This window comes from Elephas maximus, chromosome 9, assembly GCF_024166365.1.
Source record: "Elephas maximus indicus isolate mEleMax1 chromosome 9, mEleMax1 primary haplotype, whole genome shotgun sequence".
NCBI lineage: Eukaryota > Metazoa > Chordata > Mammalia > Proboscidea > Elephantidae > Elephas > Elephas maximus.
The window spans coordinates 100,176,822-100,198,741 of NC_064827.1; the positions used below are offsets into that span (position 1 = coordinate 100,176,822).

Genomic DNA, 21,920 nt, shown 5'->3' on the forward strand with positions numbered 1-21,920 from the left:
TGGCATAGCTTCCAGCATCACAGCAACACCCAAGCCACCACAGTAGGAGAGAGTGACAGGCAGATGGTGGAAGTTGTACGTACACAGGATCCTTTAACTTGCCGCCTTACCCATGTGGCAAATGGACTCGCCTGCATTATCACTTTATAGGACGTCATTTTTGTTGTTGTTGGGTGCCGTTGGAGTGGTCCCAACTCACAGCAGCCCTAGGGACACTAGAACTGCCCCATAGGATTTCCTAGGCTGTAATCTTTATGGAAGCAGATCACCAGGTCTTTCTCCCGCAGAGCCAGTGGATGGGTGGGAACCATCAACCTTTTGGTTAACAGCTGAGCGCTTAACTGTTATACCACCAGGGATCCTCTTACTGATAGGGACTTATTAAATCTCAGGAATCTAGAGCTTTCTAAACAAAGCCAGCCTGAGGGAAGTTGAGTTAGGCAGTAATTCGTAGTTCAGCCAGAGACCAATCAGTAAGTCACTGCCACCCTGTTATAGGAACTCTCCAAGGCCAATGACTAGATACAGAACGATTTAGAGAGATCTGTTACGTGACATCCAGCCACGTGAACCACACAGGCAGGCTTCTATCCACAGAGGTAGGCAGAACTCTGTTTGAACCTTAGGTTTGTCACTGACCGGTGTGTGGCCCTTGCCAGCTTTCTCAATCTCCCTGAGCCTTATCTGCGAAATGAGGATGAAAATATTCACCTTATCAGTCTGCTAAGATTTAGCAGATGACATCCTGGGTGAGCCCTTCACGCAGCACTTGTCACGTAGTCGGGTTCAGCAATGATTCTTTCCCTCTCCGTAACCCTCCTCACCTTACCTTCTCACCTCAACTGAAATTCAGAAACACTATTCAAGTCTCCAGTAACACAGTTTATGTAAGTCATAACCGGCTTACATAGGACACCTCGTTGGTTTTAACAGCAGCCTCATGCAACCCAAAACCCAGTGCCATCGAGTAGCGTTTATATTTGTTGCAGTCTGGACGGCAGGCAGCCTCTCTCCTCTCTGCACCCCGGAAGGACCGAATTATTTTAGCATGTGTTGGGTAAGAAGGGGCATTTTGTCTGTGGTACTGCTGCTTGGATGTTCTGCCCCACAGGCGCTTCTTGCTGTCATGGGCTCCTCCCCACATCTCCCGGCCTGCACACATCATGCTGGCCTCCACAACTTTTTGGGTAGGACGCTGTCCCTTCTGCGTGGGGGGCAGGTAAAAACTGTCGACCCCACTTTTCTTCAGCTCCTCTGTCTCTTTTTTTTTCCCCTTAGCATGATGATTGTCTTAGTCATCTAGTGCTGCTATAACAGAAATACCGCAAGTGGGTGGCTTTAACAAAGAGAAATTTATTCTCTCACAGTCTAGTAGGTTACAAGTCCAAATTCAGGGTGTCAGCTCCAGGGGACGTTTTTCTCTCCCTTTCAGCTCTGGAGGAAGGTTCCTTGTCATCAGTCTACCCCTGGTCGAGAAGCTTCTCAGGCGCAGGGACCCTGAGTCCAAAGGACGCACTTTGCTCCTGGTGCTGCTTTCTTGGTGGATGAGGTCCCCATTCTCTGCTTGCTTCCCTTTCCTTTTATCTCTTGAGAGATAAAAGGTGGTGCAGGCCACACCCCAGGGAAACTCCCTTTACACTGGATCAGGAATGTGACCTGGGTAAGGGTAGTGTTACAATCCCACCCTAATCATCTTTAACATAAAATTACAATCACAGAATGGAGGACAACCACAGAATACTGGGAATTGTGGCCTAACCAAGTTGACACATATTTTGGGGGGGACACATTTCAATCCATGACAATGATAAAGCTATAAATTGATCATTTGGAGTGACTGAAGAGAACTAAAATGTAGAAGGTAAAATGTTTAAAAATTTAATACTAAATAGGACCAACCTTATAGTCCTAGAGACATGCAGCATTTGAACTCTTCACAGCACGTTTCTTCAGAACATTGTCAGCTCCAGACGTTGATCTTTCTCCTCAAGTTTGCCTTCTAGAGGCTTCCAATAGGATAATAAACGGTGGTCCTCAGATTTCCAGACATTTTATGAAGGATTAGGAAATGCTGGGACAAATACAGTGTCATGATGGCTCCCTGATTAACACAAGAAAAAACGAGAGTTGCTCAGAGAGAGCAAGGAGGGCAGTGAGAAGTATTCAGGAGAAGCCCCAGATGTTTGCAACTATTGTTTAGAAGGTAAGGCCATAAAAGAAACGTTCACCGCAAAGTGAAAAAGGACACATGACTCAGCTATTTACAGTCACAGAGTTGACCAAAAAAAAAGTTTTTATGGAGATGTGTAATTCCTAGACTTTCAATAGCAGATATTTGTAAGCAGAAACTAGCTGACTTTCCAAGCCTGACTAACCTGACCTGGGAAGGCTATAAGGAGAGGAGGAAGTAAAGGCAAGAAGAAAACAATGACGAATTACTCAGAATTTTACTTTGGACTCCCTCCCATACCCAGGTTTGTTTGGAGTTTTGTGTAGACCTTCAGCTACCGCATGCACAGCTGCGTTATAAGGAAGTAAATGAGTCAGAAACAGGTAGGATGGTGTAGCAGAAGCCCATCAGACTGCAGGATGGGAGGACCTGCTCTCTCCCTGTGGCTAACAGCATGCCATTGGTCCAAGTGAATTGACTCTTGAAACCTTATGATTTCCGCTTTCAGGTAGCTTGTAATTTAGTTGGATAGACAAGGAATATGTATGCAAAAAGTTAAATAATTGCACATGTAGCTGAGAAAGAATTTTAAAAGCTTTTTTTTTCTTTTTAGGTTCATTCTGAAACCTCAACCATTGTAATATGACAAATATCCCCATGCTAGCCAATTGCAAAATAAAATGACTCTGGAACCCTTCTCACCTCAAGTTTCCCATTTGTGACATTCTAGAAGTCAGTGTGCTCTGCCTCCAAGGAGGTGTGATTTAATTCTCTGAGTTAATTAAAAAAAAATCAGAACTTTTAAAAAAGGTAACTTTATCTAAGGAGCCCCAGATGGTGCTCGGTTAACGTGCTAGGCTGCTAACTGAAAATTTGGTGGTTCAGGTCCCCCCAGAGATGCCTCAGAAGAAAGGCCTGCAACCTACTTCTGAAAAATCAGCCATTGAAAACCCTGTGGAGCACAATTCTATCCTGATGTATATGGCTGGGTTGCCATTAGTCAGAATTGACGCTATAGCAAGTAGTTAACCTTATCTATATTCTAGAACTTCGGGGGACCTATTAGAAATACGTGTTGTTTAAATCTTTTTTTTTCTTCTAACGTTAGCATATGACATTGTCAGTTTGCTAAAATAAAATTTCAAAATTATATTTAACCCTCTCTTTGCCTTGGAGTTCTTTTATGTTCATGGTTATAACACAGTTTTGGCAGCAAATAGGATTTTCAGAATATATTGACAGCCTCCCAGCAATTTGATCTCTTTATCTCTCCTTTGTCATAATCTAGTTTAGTATTGTTTTATCTACTTCATTTTATTTATTTAATGTATACTTTTAAGATCACTTTATTCTCAAATGGTTGAATCGCCGATCTCATTTTATTTTGTAAAATAATGGGGAATATTACTATGACTAGTGTTTCTCCTCATCTGTATAATGTGGAGGAGTCCCTGGGTGATGCAAATGATTAAGTGCTCAACTATTAACCGAAAGGTTGGCAACTCGAACCCACCCAGAGGCACCTCAGAAGAAAAGCCTGGCGACCTGCTTCCGAGAGGTCACAGCCATGAAAACCCTGTGGGGCATAGTTCTACTGTAACACATGGAGTTGCCGTGAGCCAGAATCCAAGTGATAGCAACTGGTTAGTGTGATGTGGGGCTTGAAATAGATGAGCTCTAGGTGTTGTCTTCATGTTACAAGCCTAAGAGTATAATGAAAAAGCACACATCTGGTTGAATTTCAGAGCCCAGGACAAGGCAGCCATGCAGCTGAGTGAGCTGGAGGAGGAAATGGATCAGAGGATTCAAGCTGCAGAGCACAAGACGCGGAAAGACGTGAGTTTCTGGGATGGGCCCATTCACTCAATACGTTTCGTGGAGCACTTTTTAGGTGTTGGGCACTGCTCACGGTGCAGGGGCATGGATGCAGGGAGTAGAGGCTTTCACGGAGGCCCTCAGTGAAAGCATTTTTTAGTGGTGGTGGTCTTTTTGTTTTTGTTTTTTGGAGTAGGGTAAGGAGACAGATAATAAACCCATAAATAAATACAGCAGATGATTTCAGATGGTGATGAGTGCGGTGGTGGGAATAAAGCAGCGTGTGTAATAGTCAGTGGCTAGGGTGGAGGCTGCTTTAGGTTGGGAGGTCAGAGGCCTCTTTGAAATGGTTACATAAGAGCTGAGTCCTGAAGGAGAAGGCAGAGCCAGGCTTTGGTGGAGAAGGCAACTTGGCTTTTACACATTGTCTCATTGCCTGTATACACACCAACTTTCAACCTAGTTTACAGTGAAATTACAATCCTATATCACACTTTGGTGTTTTTAGAATGTAGCTTTTCCCTCACTATGTTGTTGTTAGCTGCCGTTGACTCGGTCCCTGACTCATGCTGATCCGCCGTGTCCAGGAGAGCGAAATGCTGCCTGGTCGGCTTAGCTGTTCACGGCTGTGCTGCTTCTGCTCCAGCTGTTTCCTTTGCCTTGGTGATGGTGGGCCCTCTCCTTTCCACTCTCCTAAATTCTGCCCAGCTCAGAGAAAGTGTCACCTTCTCCTCGATGCCTGCCACTGGTCCTTCAGCTGCATTCGCCTCTTCCAGACTTCAAGGTCACAGCCTGGAGAACCCTATGGAGTAGTTTTACTCTGCACGCGTGGGGTTGCCGTGCGTCAGAATTAACTCGATAGCAACTTGCAACACCAGCATTTAATTTCATGCATTACTTAATTTTCATGAGTAATATATATAACGTAACTTACATGGATTATTTAATTCACACAGATGATTTAATTTAGTTCTTGGAATTATCCGGTAAGAAAATGGAGGCATCGATAGATGAAGTAACTTGCCCAGGCTAGATAGCCGTAAGTGGGCAGAAAGACCTTTGAAGGCAGGCAGATGTTCAGGTGTGGGATCATGATGTCTCTTCAGAGAGGCCTACTAATGCCCCTGTGTAACTGGCTTACTGCTGTATCTCTCTGCTTTAACCTGCTTCTTAGCATCACATCCTGCAGTTACCTTTATTTTTTCTAGTTTCCCTTCACGGGAATACATGAGAGCATCACTTTGTCCTTATTGCTCCCTGCTATGTGCATAGTGCCTGGATCCATTCATAGGCTATCAGTGCATATTTATACAACGAACTGAACTGTTCATTAACATAAAACTTTATTTTAGTGCTGAGCATAGACTTTTTTTATAGACTGTAAAATCACAGAATTTGGTAATAGAAAAAGGAAACTTCAAGATGTATCTACTCACAGGAGCTTCTGAAGGCTGCTGAAGGGCAACCCCTGACCTCCTGGGGCTCCCTTTGGTCATTCTCTCCTCCAGGAGAACATGAAGGGACACCTGTGAGAAGTACCTACCTATAGGGAAGCAGGGTGCATACAAATCTGCAGGTGGTATGATTTGAATTCAGGTAAGTTGTAAGCTCTAGGTGAAAGGGTGAACCCACCTTGCAGTCCTGAGGGCTTGATGACATGACAGCATCCAGGTAGGCCCTAGGAAAAAATGAATCACTTAGCAAAACTACCATCTAGAAAACTGCTGAAAATGTGAGACCCAAATAAACACCAAAACCTGAGGCAGTGGTTCATCACATATAAAATCTTTTCATAATCATTTAATAAAGTGTTTTAATGGGTTTTGAGCTGTAATCGAACTTTCCTGGGTATGAATTTTCCTGTATTCTTTTGATGCTGCTCCCCTTCCTTTGTTTTAAGCGGGAATTAAGTAGATACTTGCTTAATCTGTGTACCTGAGTGACACTAACAGTTAAGTGCTCGGCTCCTAACTGAAAGGTTGGAGGTTCAAACTCTGAGGAAAGGCTGGTGATCTGCTTCTGAAAGGTCACAGTCTTGAAAACTCCAGAAACTATTGCCCTGAGATAAACTTTAAATCTTAAACCAAAAATATCCCCTAAAGTCTTCTTAAACTCAAATAATAATTTAGCTTAACTAGTAAAGAATTTCTGCCTTGATCATTGTGCCCTTTTAAGATCAACTATATGATATCGCATTGACAACGGCAACTCGAAAGATTAGATAGGAACCTCACAGGGCAGTGAGTTTATATTAACGGGAGTGGAACAACTCAGGAAAGGAGGGTGAAAATGGTTGCACAGCTTGAAGAATATAATCAATGTCACTGAATTGTACATGTAGAAATTGCTGAATTGGTGTGTGTTCTACAACAACAGCAAAAATAAATTATATATTAAAAAAAAAAAACCCTATGGAGTGCAGTTTTACTCTACAACACATGGGGTTGCCATGAGTCAGAATCTACTCAACCACCTGTTCTGTTGTTGCATTCTTTTTTTGTTTTTGTTTTGCTTAGTAGAGAATCTTTGCTTTGGCGGATAATCTTAGGCATGTCTCACCCAGCTTTGGAAGTAGTAGGTGGTTCTGTTCTAATCCATGCCACGGTGACCCCTGCATACAGTGGTCCTTTCCTTCTTGATGGTTACTGAGTGGGAAAGGCTCTTTGCTGGGCCATACAGATTAAAACCCTTTCAAGACCCAATTATTTTCTGCTTTGATTTTTTTTTTTTTTTTGATATCATGTGTTTCATTAATGGAAGCCTGCCTAGTCATGGAGTGTGTTTAAATTTTTGGTTGGTAATATGCATTTTGAGAAATATTATCTGGTACTAGATGGTTACCACAGAGCTTCCAAGCTTTTCGAACCCATAATTAGCAGGTGTCTCTGTACCACTCGACCTTGGTTGCTGACATTTATGTGGTTGCCTTCCATTAGGTTACATGAGGAACCTCTGCTTTTCCAAATATGACACAACAAAACAAACAAAGCCCACCAAGCTCTCTAACCATCACACAAGAAACCATAAATGTGTTTACAAGGCTTATCTAGGGGTGCAAAAGCCCGAAGAGACAATATTTTTACCCAGTCACACTTCCTGATTGCACTACCTTACTTGCAAGCCTCACACCCCAGCTATTTTGCCTCAGCTAACATTTCTTTCACCTTTCGCTGTTACACAAGTTCTCACTAAAAGCCAAAAACCCGTTGTCGTTGAGTCAATTCCGACTCATAGTGACCCTATAGGACAGAGTAGAACTGTCCCATAGAGTTTCCAGGGAGTGGCTGGTGGATTCAAACTGCTGACCTTTTGGTTAGCAGCCGAGCTCGTAGCCACTGCGGAACTGGAAGGCAGCAGATGCTTTCAGTGGTAAAAGTAGACTACCAAAGAACTTGAGAGCCAGAAAAAGTGAGTGGTACACCATATACACCACGGACCAGGAATTAAAACCAAAACCAAACCAGTTGCTGTGGAGTCCATTCCAACCATAGCAACCCTATAGGACAGGATAGAACTGCCCTGTAAGGCTTCCAAGTCTGTAGTCTTTACAGAAGCAGACTACCACATCTTCCTTCTGCAGAGCAGCTGGTGGATTTGAACCACCAACCTTTTGGTTAACAGCCAGTGCTTAATCACTGCACCATCAGGCCTCCTTCCATGTTTAAAGAAGAACATTCCCTCCTGGAAGAGAGCACTTTTAAGCACTGGGAAACTGCTCAAGTCTTCCAAGCACTCTGCTTATTTCCACCTTTAGTTCTGCTCTTTCTGGCCTGGAAATTTCGTCTCTTTCTCAGGACTTGAATCAGATCGTACTAATTAAGAATCAGTCTGAATCTCATAGCTCTTATGAAACCATCCCTGCTAACCACCTGGAGTCATATCTTTTAATTAATTATAATGATAGTTAATTGACTGATTAGTTAGTGTGTTGTGGACCTCTATCACAATGTGAGTAATAGTCTTAGATATGTCACCCCAGGGCCACGTGCATATGTAGGTTATGGGATGCTGCAGTTCTTCCACTTTTGTCAGTTTCAATTTCAGAACTGTTGCACATCTAAAGTTATTTGGTTTATTTCTGCCATCCCTTCTCCTCTTCGCCGAGTAGACTTGGGCCAGCCTTAGTTTGACACAAAAGATTTCTCACCTGTGGGGTTTATTTTAAGGGATGGAGCCTATTGAAATCAACCCTGTAAGCATGCCACAAAATCTTTTTTCCCCTCCCCAGGAAAAACGCAAAGCCGAAGAAGCCCTTAGTGACCTCCGACGTCAGTATGAAACAGAAGTAGGAGATCTGCACGTGACGATAAAAAAACTCAAAAAGGTAGGTATGTGGCAGCTGGACATTTAGGAAGAGCCTCAGTATCTCAAGGTGTCTTTAAGTTATTTAGAAGTAAACATATTTGGAACCATAAATAAACAGCAGTTGAAATCACATAGCAGAGTCAAGTTGGACTCCTTGGAAAGACTTTTTTTTTTTTCACCAAGGGCCCTGAGTTCCTTTCCTAGCTGCAGGGCTACCTACTGTGATATTCCTGACTGTTTGAACAGTGCCCATCGAATCCCAGTTTGCTTTGCGCAGTCATCACCAGCCAAGCACCCTCAAGTCCCACGTGTGCAATGGACTGTCTGCTTCAGGACAGCGGGCCACTGTCTTTCTTGGTCACAGCTGTATCCCAACCCCTACCTTAGTACCAGGTATACGGCAGGTATTCAGTGAATATTTATCGAATGCAATGAATATTCCTCTTTTATGAAGAAGGTTCTGAATGTAGAGGACCCCTGATCAGCAAGAAGAGGGAGAGAACTTGTTGAAGGATGAGCAAAGCTGTGGTTGGGTTTTGGCCTTTGCTCTAAGTGGTTTCTAACTAGCAAGGTACAGTTCACTCAGTGTCGTGCTAGTAGATGTTTAACAACTAGCTCTTGGCGGGATGGGAGGAGAAGCCCCAATTTGTGACATTTGCCAGGTTCCATGGTGTAAATACTCCACCATTACCAATTTCAAGCTACCAAGTTGACATCACTGATTACAGAGGTAGGAAGAAATGATTAAAATAGGCTGTCACCAGCCAGTATACTCAGGTTTTAGTTCTTGTGTGTGTGTTGTCTCCATAATTAATGGAAATATCTTAGCTAAAATGAAGATGAATAATTAGAAAAAAGTCATCTCTGAAAGTAGCATTTTGACCTTGGGCACATCACTTTGGTTTTCTGGTTTTTCACCTGATAACTTTTAATGCCCTTTCTAGTGTTTATTGCCATTGAGATTAAGTGACAAATAGCTTTATTTTCTGTGTTATTGCAACTTAAATTTCTAGAATTAGTAAGAATTCGTCACAATAGCCTTCTTGGAAATCATGATCAGTGTTAACTTTACATCTAATTTTCAAACATCGCTAGACCATACAGACTATGTTTGTTTTACAGAGTTTGAATTGATCAATTCTGTATTTATGTCAGGGTGATAGACTCTCGTAATCACTGTCTCCACTTATTTCTGGCTTCCCAGAACTGTAGACCAAGGAGCGCATGCAAAGACAGACACCATGTGTCTCATCTTGATAGAGCATGTGATGAAGACCAAATAAGCATTGTTTTAATGTCTTAGGGCTGCCATGACAAAGTATCCCAAAATAGATGGCTTAAAACAAGAGAAATTTATTCTCTCACAGATCTGGAGGCTAGAAGTCTGAAGTCAAGGTGTTGACAGGGTTGGTTCCTTCTGGAGGGCTCTGAGAGTGAGTCTGTTTCATGTCTCTCTCCAATTTCCAATGGTTTCCTGCAATCCTTGGTGTACCTTGGCTTGTAGATGCATCACGCCTCCGTTGTCACATGGTGTTTTTTCCTGTCTGTGTCTTTCTCTTCTACTCCTACAAGGACACCAGTCATATTGGATTAGGGGCTACCCTACTCCAGTATGACCTCATGGTAACTCATCACATCTGCAGAGACACTACGATATTTCCAAGTAAGGACACATTCATAGGTACTGGGGGTTAGACCTTTAACAGGTTTTTGAGGGGCACGAATCAACCCATTAATAGGCACAGAAGAGAAAAGGAGCCTGTGTCAGGAGTAATGAGACCTGAGTCCTTAGGTAGACTGTGCTACTCTCTGCCTATAACACCTGGGGTAGTTGGCTTCATCCTTTAGATCTTCAGTTTCTTATCTGTAGAATAAGATTCACGATAACTGTCCTGCCGAATCACAATAGCTGCTATTTTATTGACTTTATTAAGCTCTTTTTCATAATTAAAAGATAAAGTTTTCAAACTTTCTCTGAGGTATGTATAAATATCCTACCTTTACAGATAATGACACTGAGTTCCAGAGAGGTTAACTAACTTGTTCAAGGTCACACAGCCAATAAGTGAAGGTCTTGTCTTACTACCCAATCTGTGCTTTTTTTAATTTACACCAGATTTCCTAACTGCCTAATAGGGTTTTTACAAAAGACAAATAAGAGATGATTTATGTGAGAGTATGCTAAGGCTATAAAGAATTATAGAAAAAGTTGCACATTTTATAATTGCCATCATCCTGTATCATCGATTCTTAGAAACTCATTTGTTCCCACAATTTATCCTCTCTGAAGTCGGACTGCATCTTAGAATCAATGACTCTCCATAGTCACAGCCAGCCAGGCAGCAGTCATGACATAGCTCTGTGCAAAGCTTCAGTTGGTACCATCTGGCAAGAGGAAGAAAGCCTAGCATCAAAGTACTTAGACTTGATGAAATGTGGGTCTAAAAATCAATTCATTTCTGTTCCGTTCCGTTCAGTTCAGTTCTGTTTAGTTCAGTTCTGATCCTAACCACTTGGACTTCGGTCAGATTTTACATGTTAAAGGGCATAGTCCTATAGACTGCCAAGTCTGCCCAACATGTCGTATACCAGGGCAAGTGTCTTATGGACCCCTGCATGTCTGATCCGTTGGCTACCAATTTGGGGGTTCCCACTACATCCTCAGGACACCAGCCATGAGCTCAGAGGCCCCTAGGACAACCATACTTCTCACCTGCTGGGTGTAAATTCAGGGATTCCCATTACCCTCTTTGGTTTAGAAATTCACTAGAACAACTCACAGAATTCAGAAGAGCACTGTACTTAAGATTACAGTTTATTTATACAAAAAGGATACAAATCAGAACCAGCATGAAGAAGAGACGCCATTGCTCAGGGGACACTGGGGTTCTGTTAACAATGGTGGAACATTGGAGATGAATAGTGGTGATGGCTGCACGACATGACGAATGTGATCAATGTCACTGAGTTGTATGTGTAAAAATTGTTGAATTGGTAAATATTGCATTATATATAGTTTTACTGCAATGAAGCAATTAAAAAACAAACAAAATAATAATAACAAAACTGGAGCCCACAAGGGGAAAAAAAGAAGAAATGAATAAGGCGAGGTCTGGGGAGGTCCCCAATGCAGAGTTTCTGTGTCTCCAGGATGTGTTACCCTCCCAGTGCATCCATGTCTGTCATCAGCCAGGAAGTTCTCCTGAACTTCAGGGTCAGAATGTCTATTGGGGTTTCATTATGTAGACATGATGGAATGAATTATTGCCCACCTGGTTGAAGTTGATCTCCAGCCCACTCCTTTCCCTAGAGGTCAGACTGATATCATTGGGTGGATGCTCTGAACCCCACAGCCCAAGTTACCTTATCAAGGTGAGCTGTCAGGTATGCTCTGTAGTCCTTCGTGAATACCAAAGACACTAATTACTCAGGAAACTCCAAGCGTTTAGAGGTTACCTCCCTGGACCCAAGGACAAAGACCAAATTCTCTGGGTAAAGTAATTCTTTGCCCCAAATGGGATACGTTTTGATCAATACATTAATACTTAATAAGTAATAAAAGTGCCACCTACAATTCCCTAAGAATGTAAGCTGTTTTTAGAATTCTTTTTCTCCTTGTTACAGATGCCACTGAGTCAGTGTAGTCTGCTGATACTAATGAGGCATCCAGAGAGCAAAGCTCATATACGTATTTATACAGTTTTATATGTGTATTTCTGTATCTTCATAGCATGCCTAAATTTTATTTATTTCAGTCATTTATTAAGTGTTTTATGAAGTCCCGGTCAAAGTGACATTAGTTGTGCCCCACAAAGCTTAGGCTCTATTAGGAGAGATGAGACATTTATAAATAACTATAACACAGAATAGTAAGGGCTAGGTGCAGATCAAGTTCTAGGGGAATGTAAATATCTAGACTCATCTGCAACATAAAAGAAAAATCAAGGTTTGGGTTGCTTCATAGTTGGATGGCTTCCAAACAGGACTTTTCTACTGTTTTGAAGAAAGTAAATTTAAAAATAAAACCCCTTTTACAAATGTTTAAATTACTTAAAACAAATTTTCAAATCCTTATGGATTTTTTGTAGTTTAATGATTTCTAATGTTGTATAAAGTTGAAAATTCAAGACTTAAAGAATTCCTGCAACTTAGGATATTCCTAAGCTTAACCAGATCAATTCAAAGTGGACTTATCAACTTTTATTTGCTCTTTCAGCTGGAAGAACAATCAAAACACATAAGTCAAAAAGAAGATGTGGCTGCGTTAAAAAAACAAATTTTTGATTTATCAATGGTGAGAATCACGCTTTCATTTACTGAGATACATTTCCTGTTAGACTGCTGTTTTCTAAACATAATCAGGCTATTTTTTCAGTGTTCCAGGAATAGAAACTTAAAAGAAATTGATACTCTAGTTAGAGCCTTTACAACGCCTTTGAGCTAAGGTATTGTTTATGCAGGCTTTACCCTTTAATGATTGCCACACATATTATGAATGTGTTTATTTATTTCTTTAATCAAAGTAATAATGACATAGAAGAAATAAAACCATAGAAAACAGCACTTGGACTATAAAGAATAGAAATTTGTTGTCTCACAGTTTTGGAGGCTGGAAGTCTGAATTCAGGGTATCCGCCATATTGATTCCTTCTGAGGGCTCTGAGAGAGGAACTATTTCATTCCTCTCTTCTAGCTTCTGGTGGCGCAGTGGTTAAGAGTGAGGCTGCTAACCAAAAGTCCGGCAGTTCGAGTCCACCAGCCTCTCCTTAGAACCCGTATGGGACAGTTCTCTGTCCTGTAGGGTTGCTATGAATTGGAATCCACTCAACCACAACACGTTTTTGGTTTTCTAGCTTCTAGTGGCTGCCAGCAATCCTTGGTGTTCCTTTGCTATTTGTAGATGCTTCTTCACAGGGCACTTCACATGCCCTGTTTTCTCTGTGTCTGTGTCTGTTTTCCGCTTTTATAAAACAGGAATCAGCTGAAGGGCAGAGGGTTTGGTTTTGGTTTGGGGATGGGATTAGGACGCACCCTTTTGAGGTATGACCTGTAGTTAACTGATAACACTTCAAAGAAAGAACCTATTCCCAAACAAGGTCACATTCATAGGTACAGGGTTTAGGATTTCAATATATGTTTTTTTGAGGGGGTAAGATTCAGTCTATAACAAATACTATCTGTTGACTTCCTCTTATGATGGATAGGCATTTATCTTGCTATCTCCGTCTTCCAATTTTTGATGTTTAAGTAACCAGTTTCACTTTCTCTATTGAGTGCCCTTGGACCTCTCCCTTCAGTACCATCGTTTCCTGATCATATGCTACCTCCTGAAATGGATGAACACTGACCATTTCTTTTGGTACAGTGACTCTGTGTATTCCTCCCATCTTCTTTTGATGCTTCCTGCATCATTTAGTATTTTTTCCGTAGAGCCCTTCAATATTGCAACCCAGGGCTTGAGTTTTTCTTCAGTTCTTTCAGCTTGAGAAATGCCAAGTGTATTCTTCCCTTTTGGTTTTCTAACTCTAGGTCTTTGCATGTTTCATTAAAATATTTTACTTTGTCTTCTGGAGCCACCCTTTGAAATATTCTGTTCAGCTCTTTTACTTCATCATTTACATTCAAGTTTCAGAGCCTCTTCTGACATCCATTTTGGTCTTTTCTTTATTTACTGTCTTTTTAATGACCTCTTATATTCTTCATATATGATGGCCTTGATGTCATTCCACAATTCGTCTGGTCTTCTGTCATTAGTATTTAACGCATCAAATCTATCCTCCAGGTGGTCTCAAAATTCAGGTGTGATGTGCTGAAGGTCATACTGTGGCTCTCACGGACTTGTTTTAACATTCTTCAGCTTCAGCTTAACTTGTGTATGAGAAGTTGATGATCTGTTCTCCAGTTAGCCCCTGGCCTTCTTCTGACTGATGATATTGAGCTTTTCCATAGTCTCTTTCCACAGAGGTAGTCGATTTGATTCCTGAGTATTACACCCAGCGAGATTCACATGTATAGTCACTGTTTATATTGTTGAAAAGAGGTATTTGCAAAAAAGAAGTCGCTGGTCTTGCAAAATTCTTTCATGCAGTCTTCAGCATCTTTTCTATCACCAAGATAATATTTTCCAACTACCGATCCTTTTTCTTTGCATCCAACTTTTGCATTCCAATCACCAGTAATTATCAAATACGTCCTGATTGTACGTTCCATCAACTTCAGATTGCAGAAGTTGGTAAAAATCTTCAATTTCTTCATCTTTGACCTTAGTGATTGGTGCCTAAATTTGAGTAATAGTCGTATTAACTGGTCTCCCTTGTAGGTGTGTGAATATTATCCTATCACTAACAGCATTGTACTTCAGGATCGATCTTGAAATGTTCTTTTCGACGGTGAACGCCATTCCTCTTCAGTTCCTCATTCCCGGCATAGTAGACCATTTGCTTGTCCAATTCACAAGTCCAATACCAGTCCATTTCAGCTCACTATTGCCTAGGATAGTGATGTTCATGCTTTCCACTTCATTTTTTGACAATTTCCAATTTTTCTGGACTCCTACTTTGTTCATTCCACGTTCTGGTTATGAATGGATGTTTGCAGCTGTTTCTTCTCATTTTAAGTCATGCCGCATCAGCAGATGAAGGTCCCGAAAGCTTGACTTCATCCACATCATTAGGGCCGACTCAACTTTGGGGAGGCAGCTCTTCCCCAGTTGTATTTTGAGTGCCTTCCAACCTGAGGGGATCATCTTTTGGCTCTACTGTCAGATGATGTCCCGCTGCTATTCATAAGGTTTTCACTGGCTAATTCTTTTCAGAAGTAGTCCACCAGTTTCTTATTCTTAATCTGTCTTAGTCTGGAAGTTCAACTGAAACCTGTCCACCATGGCTGACCTTGCTGGTGTTTGAATACCAGTGGCATAGCTTCTAGCATCACAGGAACACGCAAGCCTCCGCAGTACAACAAACTGACAGATGTGTGGGAAGAGGTCCCAGCTGCACAGAAGACATTGGCAAAAAACAAGGCTCCAGGAATTGACAGAATACCAGTTGCAGTGTGTCAACAAATGGGTGCAGTGCTAGAAGTGCTCACTTGTCTTTGCCAAGAAATTTGGAAGACAGCTACCTGGCCAACCGACTAGAAGACATCTGTATTTATAACTATTCCAAATAAAGGTGATCAAACTGAATGCAGAAATTATCAAACAATATCATTAATTTCACACGTAAGTAAAATTTTGCTGAAGATCATTCAGAAGCAGGTACACCAGTACATCAACAGAGAACTGCCAGAAATTCAAGCCAAATTCAGAAGAGGACGTGGAACCAGGATTATTGCTGATGTCAGATGAATCCTGGCTGAAAGCAGAGAATGCCAGAAAGATGTTTACCTGTGTTTATGAATAACATCGTGAAGAACTGGAATTCCAGAACACTTAATTGTGTTCATGAGGAACACGTACATAGATCAAGAGGTAGTCATTCTAACAGAACAAGGGGATACTACATGGTTCAAAGTCAGGAAAGGTGTGCGTCAGAGTTGTATCCTTTCACCATACTTACTCAATCTATATGTTGAGCAAATAATCTGAGAAGCTGGACTGCATGAAGAAGAACAGGGCATCAGAATTAGGGAAGACCCGTTAACAACCTGTGTTATGCAGATGACACAGTTTTGCTTGCTGAAAGCAAAGAGAACTTGTAGCACTTACTGATTACGATATTACCCCTCAACATAAAACAAAAATCCTCACAAATCCAATAAGCAGCATCGTGATAAATGGAGAAAAGATTGAAGTTGTTAAGGATTTCATTTTACTTGTATCCGCGATCAACACCCATGGAAGCCACAGTCAAGAAATCAAAGGATGCATTGCATTGAGCAAATCTGCTGCAAAAGACCTCTTTAAAGTGTTAAAAAAGCAAAGATGTTACTCTAAGGACTGAGGTGCACCCAACCCAAGCCATGGTGTTTCAGTCACCTCATATGCATGTGAAAGGTGGACAATGAATAAGGAAGACTAAAGAAGAATTGATGCCTTTGAATTGTGGTGTTGGCAAAGAATATTGAATATACCATGGACTGCCAAAAGAACAAACAAATCTATCTTGGAAGAAGTACAGCCAGCATGCTCCTTAGAAGCAAGAATGGTGAGACTTCATCTCACATACTTTGGACATGTTATCAGGAGGGATCAGCCCCTGGAGAAGGACATCATGCTTGGTAAAGTAGAGGATCAGCGAAAGAGAGGAAGACCCTCAACGAGGTGGATTGACACAGTGGCTGCAACAATGGGCTGAAGCATCACAGTGATTGTGAGGATGGCGCAGGACCAGGCATTGTTTCGTTCTGTTGTATATAAGGTCGCTATGAGTCGGAATAGACTCAATGGCGCCTAGCAACACAATGACAACATTCGATTTCCCTAAACTTTACACAGTTAACTGCATTCTCGTAACATCAACTCTGGTCTGTATCGTTGGCTTTGTAAACTGAGGATGTAATTGCCCCGCCTTTCTCCAGCTGCCCTCTTTCTGTTCCTTTCCCATTCTTTTTCAACCATATTTTTACTTTTTTATTGCTAAAATTGATAACATCTAGATCTGTTCTGTTATTGCTAAATTTTCTTCATTATGCCTTCACATGGATATATAGATAGCTGACATTGAGTCAGCTCCGACTCATGACCTCAGGTACAATGTAACAAAACATTACCCAGTTCTACATTATCCTCACAATCAATGGCATGTTTGAGTCTACCACTGCAACTACTGTACCAACCCAGTTCATCAGATGTCTCACTTGCCCTCGCTGGTCGTCTACTTCACCAAACATCATATTCTCCTCTAGCAAGTGATCCTCCTGATGAGGTGTCCAAAACGAGCAAGTCAGATACTGTTCTATTTTGATCCATAATCCAAAATCCTTGTGGATATTGCCTTTAGGTTGACTCTAAAAGTTGAAAGCCATTAAAGATTGTTTCTTTTATTATGACTCTAAATACTTTAACTGCAGAACCAAGAAGAGAGCTTGGATGACATTTCCTTCTCCTCAGTTGTTACCCTCCAGCCACCCAAAATAGAAGCTTCCCAGCTTCATGGTCACTTCCAAATTTTGTCACATCTTAGTTGGCTCTCTATTTGGATCATGATTGGATCCCTTATAGAGTTTCTTGTTTTTCTTGGATTTTCTGACTGAGGTTTTGGTGTCTTGTATTAAGAAACTCTACCATCTTTAAAATATCAGTAATACAACTTCTTTCTTATTCTCCCCAATGCATGGGAGTTATTTCATGTTCTCCTTGAAGATATTAATTTTGGAGTGCACTAAGTTTCAATTTCTTCTTGGAATGATTACTTTTTAAACTTGCTACCCATATGTCATCCTGGACTTCCTTTTCATGGAATTCGTGGTTTAATTGCACCATTTTGCATATTATAATTTTCTTCTTCTTGGGTTTTAATCCTTATTTTGTGATAGTACATCCTCAAGGAACTTATTCAAAAAGGATATGTGGGAGATAAGTTTTCTCAGTCTTTGCCTATGTTCCCCTCACAATTTATTGAACGTTTGCCTAGCCAAATAAGCTTTTCTAGCACACCTCTGGGATTTACTTATTTTGACCATTCTAGCTGCTTTTGATTTTTCCATATACCTGGCAATTCTTGGTATCCTGTTCATATTTTAAATTGAAGGGTAAACTTGAGCATTTTGGGTAGCTGGTGTAGGATTCCTGTGCTGCTAGGTAAATAGATATGTTTATCTTAGGCCTCACCTCTTTGACAGTGTCTTCCTAGGAGCTCTGTGTATGAAGGTATCTGTCAGACTGTGGGACCCAATTACCAGAATGAGTTAAAAAAAAAAAAATGCTGTTGAGCCAAATCCATTTCATGGCGACCTTATGTGTGTCAGAGTAGAACTGTACTCCATAGGGTGTTCAATGGCTGGAATCTTTCAGAAGTAGGTTGCCAGGGCTGAGGTGCCTCTGGGTGTATTCAAACCACCAACCTCTCAGTTAGTAGACAAACGCTTAACCATTTGCTTAACCATTTGCATTAAGGTCCTATTCTGGGAATACCAGAATGAGTGGGACATGGTTATTTACAGAGAAGCTTTAGCTTTACTTAATGTTCTCATTCATTTGTACTTACAAAGAGAAGCTCTCTCTTGTTGCCTTTACAGTTGACTCTGTCTGCAATTCTTTGCTGGGGTAAGAGAGACGAAAGGCTTGGGAGCATGCCTTAATAAACAGAACACTTTTAATCTCTATTTTCAGCCCATTCTCATTCCCGCAATCTGGGATTCTACCTGGCCAATTGCCTCTTTCTTTGCTCCACAGCAGAGCCTTTAACCACCTCTTCTGGCTCTTCCTTTCCCCACTCTTTTCCCTCTGTGATCACATTTCTACTCAATTTCCATTTTCCAGAAATGTTCAACATAGAACTCCCTTTATTGCTGGTGGTCTCCTGTTGCATTCTTTTAACTGTTATTGTTTAATGTCTTTTGGTATTTCATATTAATGGATCCCAGGAGGGAAAAAAGACAAATTCATGTGCTCAGTCCACCATTTTGAACCAGAACTTTCCAATGATAGTGTTTTTTTTAAGAAAAATACAAAAATGCCCTCACCTCAGTGGTTTGTTTTTAGTGTAAAACTTAGAAATGTTTGGTGATAGGACTCATCGTAATACCTAGTCATTCTACTTGGTGCATGTTTATTAATAGTTTTATAGCAATCATTACGTTAAACAGGTGTTTGAATGTTTGAGCTGAGTTATTTTGCCAATAACGTGTTAAAGTCCATCTTGATGAACTCTTGACTATTGTAGTTTGGTTCAAATATCAAGTATTAAAAAAACAAACAGCTTTGAGGGCTTAGATTTTTGACACTTTAATAATTTATGGTAATCTCAAATTACATTGAATTCACAACTTATTCCTGGGACACCAGGATTGAAAGAGTTGTGGAGGAAGGAGCAGTGAAGTATATAGGAAGGTTACCCTGCACTTTACTTCATTTCTTCACAAGGAAGAAGTTTTGATCTAATGACCACACTGTTTTTTTTCTCTAGGAAAATCAGAAAGTTAAGAAAGACCTTCTAGAAGCACAGACAAGCATAGCCTTTCTCCAGAGTGAATTAGATGCTTTGAAAAGTGATTACGCTGATCAGAGCCTGAACTCTGAAAGGTACGAAACTTTGATCGTTTAGTTTGAGCAGAGCGATTACTTACAGGTGATCAGCTATGCAAATGATAGTATAGGGTGATTTATTAACTTTGCTAATATGTTCTTACTTCTTAAAGATTTTACTTTCACTGTCAGATTTCCTGGGTTTTTTTTTGCATTCAAAATGTTCTTTAAACAAGTTATTGGATGCTTAGCACAGTGCACGGCTTAGTAAATGTTTGAAGTAACTGGGGGCAGAAGAATATACGTAAGGTATTAAGAGTCAGTGCTAATACGAGTGCTTTGATGGTAAGAATCCTGGCCATATAACATAAGAAAAAAAAAAGTAGACCTCTTAGTCTAATAATTTTATTTTCCCGTGTTTTAGTTTTACAATATGATGTTAATAACATAAGACCTAACGCGCGCGAAAACACCTGTACATTGGTATGTGTGTAGATAAGGTATATATTCATGGATATTTATATTGTTGTTGCTGTTAGGTGCCGTCAAGTCAGTTTTGGCTCATATCTACATACATAGCTCTGTGTGTGTGTGGTCTTATTAACACCATATTGTAAAACTAAAACGTGGGATATTTATGTAGGGATATGCAAAAGATGTATATAGTATATATATCATATATATATATGCATTTATCTGTGTATGTGTACACACTTGGCAAAATATCTTTTTTATTGTTTGTTTGCAAACTTTAATCAGAGTTAAGGTCCTATAGTGGAAAGCAGTGAAAATGTATCAAGTACTTACTATTTGCCGGTCTCTGAGCTAGATGAGTTATGAATGTAGAGTATGTAAAACAGAAAAGATCCAGTCCCTGCTCTTTGAGAATTTCAAGTTCAGTTGGAAAGAAAGTAAAATTGCCCCAGAGTTAAACCACATAAAGGTTGAATTACCACGAGCAGTGCCCCAGGTCATGATCATAGATAAAAATGTTCTTTTAGCTCAGCAGAGATGAAGAATTTTATAAAAGCAGAGACACTTGAGCTGAGGTGGGTGCAGAAGTGGGTTTGGGTACGGAAAAGTGAAAAGAGACAACACTGACAATAACAACGTCAGCAACTACAACGGGTAGCACTTCCACCTGCCAGGCGCTGTCCTTGTCACTGTACTTGTATTAAGGCATTTAATTCACCTAACATCTCTGAGCTAGGGACTTGCATTACCCTAGCTTGTCCTGCATGTAGGAAAAAGAGAGTCTCAGAGATGTTCCAGGTAGGACAGTAACCACAGCAAGGGCAAGAATGTGCAGAAGGGTAAGACAGTTTGCAGGACGGAAAACAGAAAGATGTTTCGAATAGAAAAGCATAAGTGAGGAACAGGAAAAAAAAAGTTAAAAGCTACAATGTGAGAGCCTCAATTTTTGGCTAAAACTTGAATTCCTATACTCAGTTGTGAACCTTTTAGCTTTATTGTTGAGCCAAGGTCTGAGTTTACCAAAAAAGACACAACTCACACAGGCACTGGTTGGAATAGCACTTTACTTATACAGAGAAGAGACAGAAAATGATCAGTTCTATATGTGGGTGTCAGTCCCCTGTGGCTAGCAGGTCTCATCTCACAATTGGCACAGTGCTGGTAGTCTTCACACACCCCTCTTGTGTGCTGCAGGCAAAGGACCTCTTCTTCCTCGCCCCCGGCAGGGACTGAAATAGTGCAGGGTGCCATATGACACACACACTTAAGCAGTAAGCGGTACAGAGAAGGTTTACTCTGTACCCAGAACAGGGAAGGTGTTTCCCTGATAAGCAAGAAGAAGAAGAAACTGCGTCAGAGGGAGGCTCAGTACCCAGCCTCCATTATCAGGGGGTGTTCCAGGCCCAAGGCTCTGATTAGGCAGTCCAGGTGAGTGTTGGAAGGCCCTGGATAGACGACTTCTCCAGCATGTATCATTAGAAGAGTAGATGTGGACAGGTTGTTCTGGACAGAACCCAGTATCCTAGGAGCTTTTGGAAGCCAAGTAAGAACTTTGTGTGCATAGCAGTGGGGCTCAGGTGGCATTGAGGCTGGCGGAGAAAGTGGAAACTCTTCTCAGTAGACATTTTGAGGAGGAAGCCAGGGCTTGAGTAATAAAACAGCAGAAGGATTACTGAGTATGAGTGGATACTGAGGCAAGAAAGCCTGATTCTGTGGATTCCTTTGCAGTTTAGGGAGGAGGGGGAACGAGAGCAGAAATGGGGCAAGATGGGGAAAGGTGAGGGAACCACAAGGAAGGAGAATGTAGATAGGGTTGGATTATGTAAAGCTTGGCATTAGCAGAGACCTTGGCATTAGGGTGAGAGAGTGTATTGGATTGAAGGGACTGGTTACTGTGAGCGCGTGGGGATCAGTGACTTAGGAGAAGGTCTTGGGGTTTTAGTCACTGGAAGTGGGAATGAAAGAGCTGGGGGTCCTGAGATAGCGGCTGACAATGAAAAGCGTCATGTTGCAGGTGTCAGAGGTGAG

The 21,920-nt window shown here is 41.1% G+C and overlaps 1 protein-coding gene across 1 annotated transcript in view; it reads left to right on the forward strand.

Annotated features, from left to right (window-relative positions):
• Window positions 1-21,920, forward strand: part of RASEF (RAS and EF-hand domain containing) — a 101,235-nt gene that overhangs the window by 44,867 nt on the left and 34,448 nt on the right. The window contains exons 3-6 of the mRNA XM_049896888.1: window positions 3,916-4,006; window positions 8,214-8,309; window positions 12,507-12,584; window positions 19,360-19,475. Coding sequence (XP_049752845.1) covers window positions 3,916-4,006; window positions 8,214-8,309; window positions 12,507-12,584; window positions 19,360-19,475 — 381 coding nt within the window. The remainder of the gene's footprint in view (window positions 1-3,915; window positions 4,007-8,213; window positions 8,310-12,506; window positions 12,585-19,359; window positions 19,476-21,920) is intronic.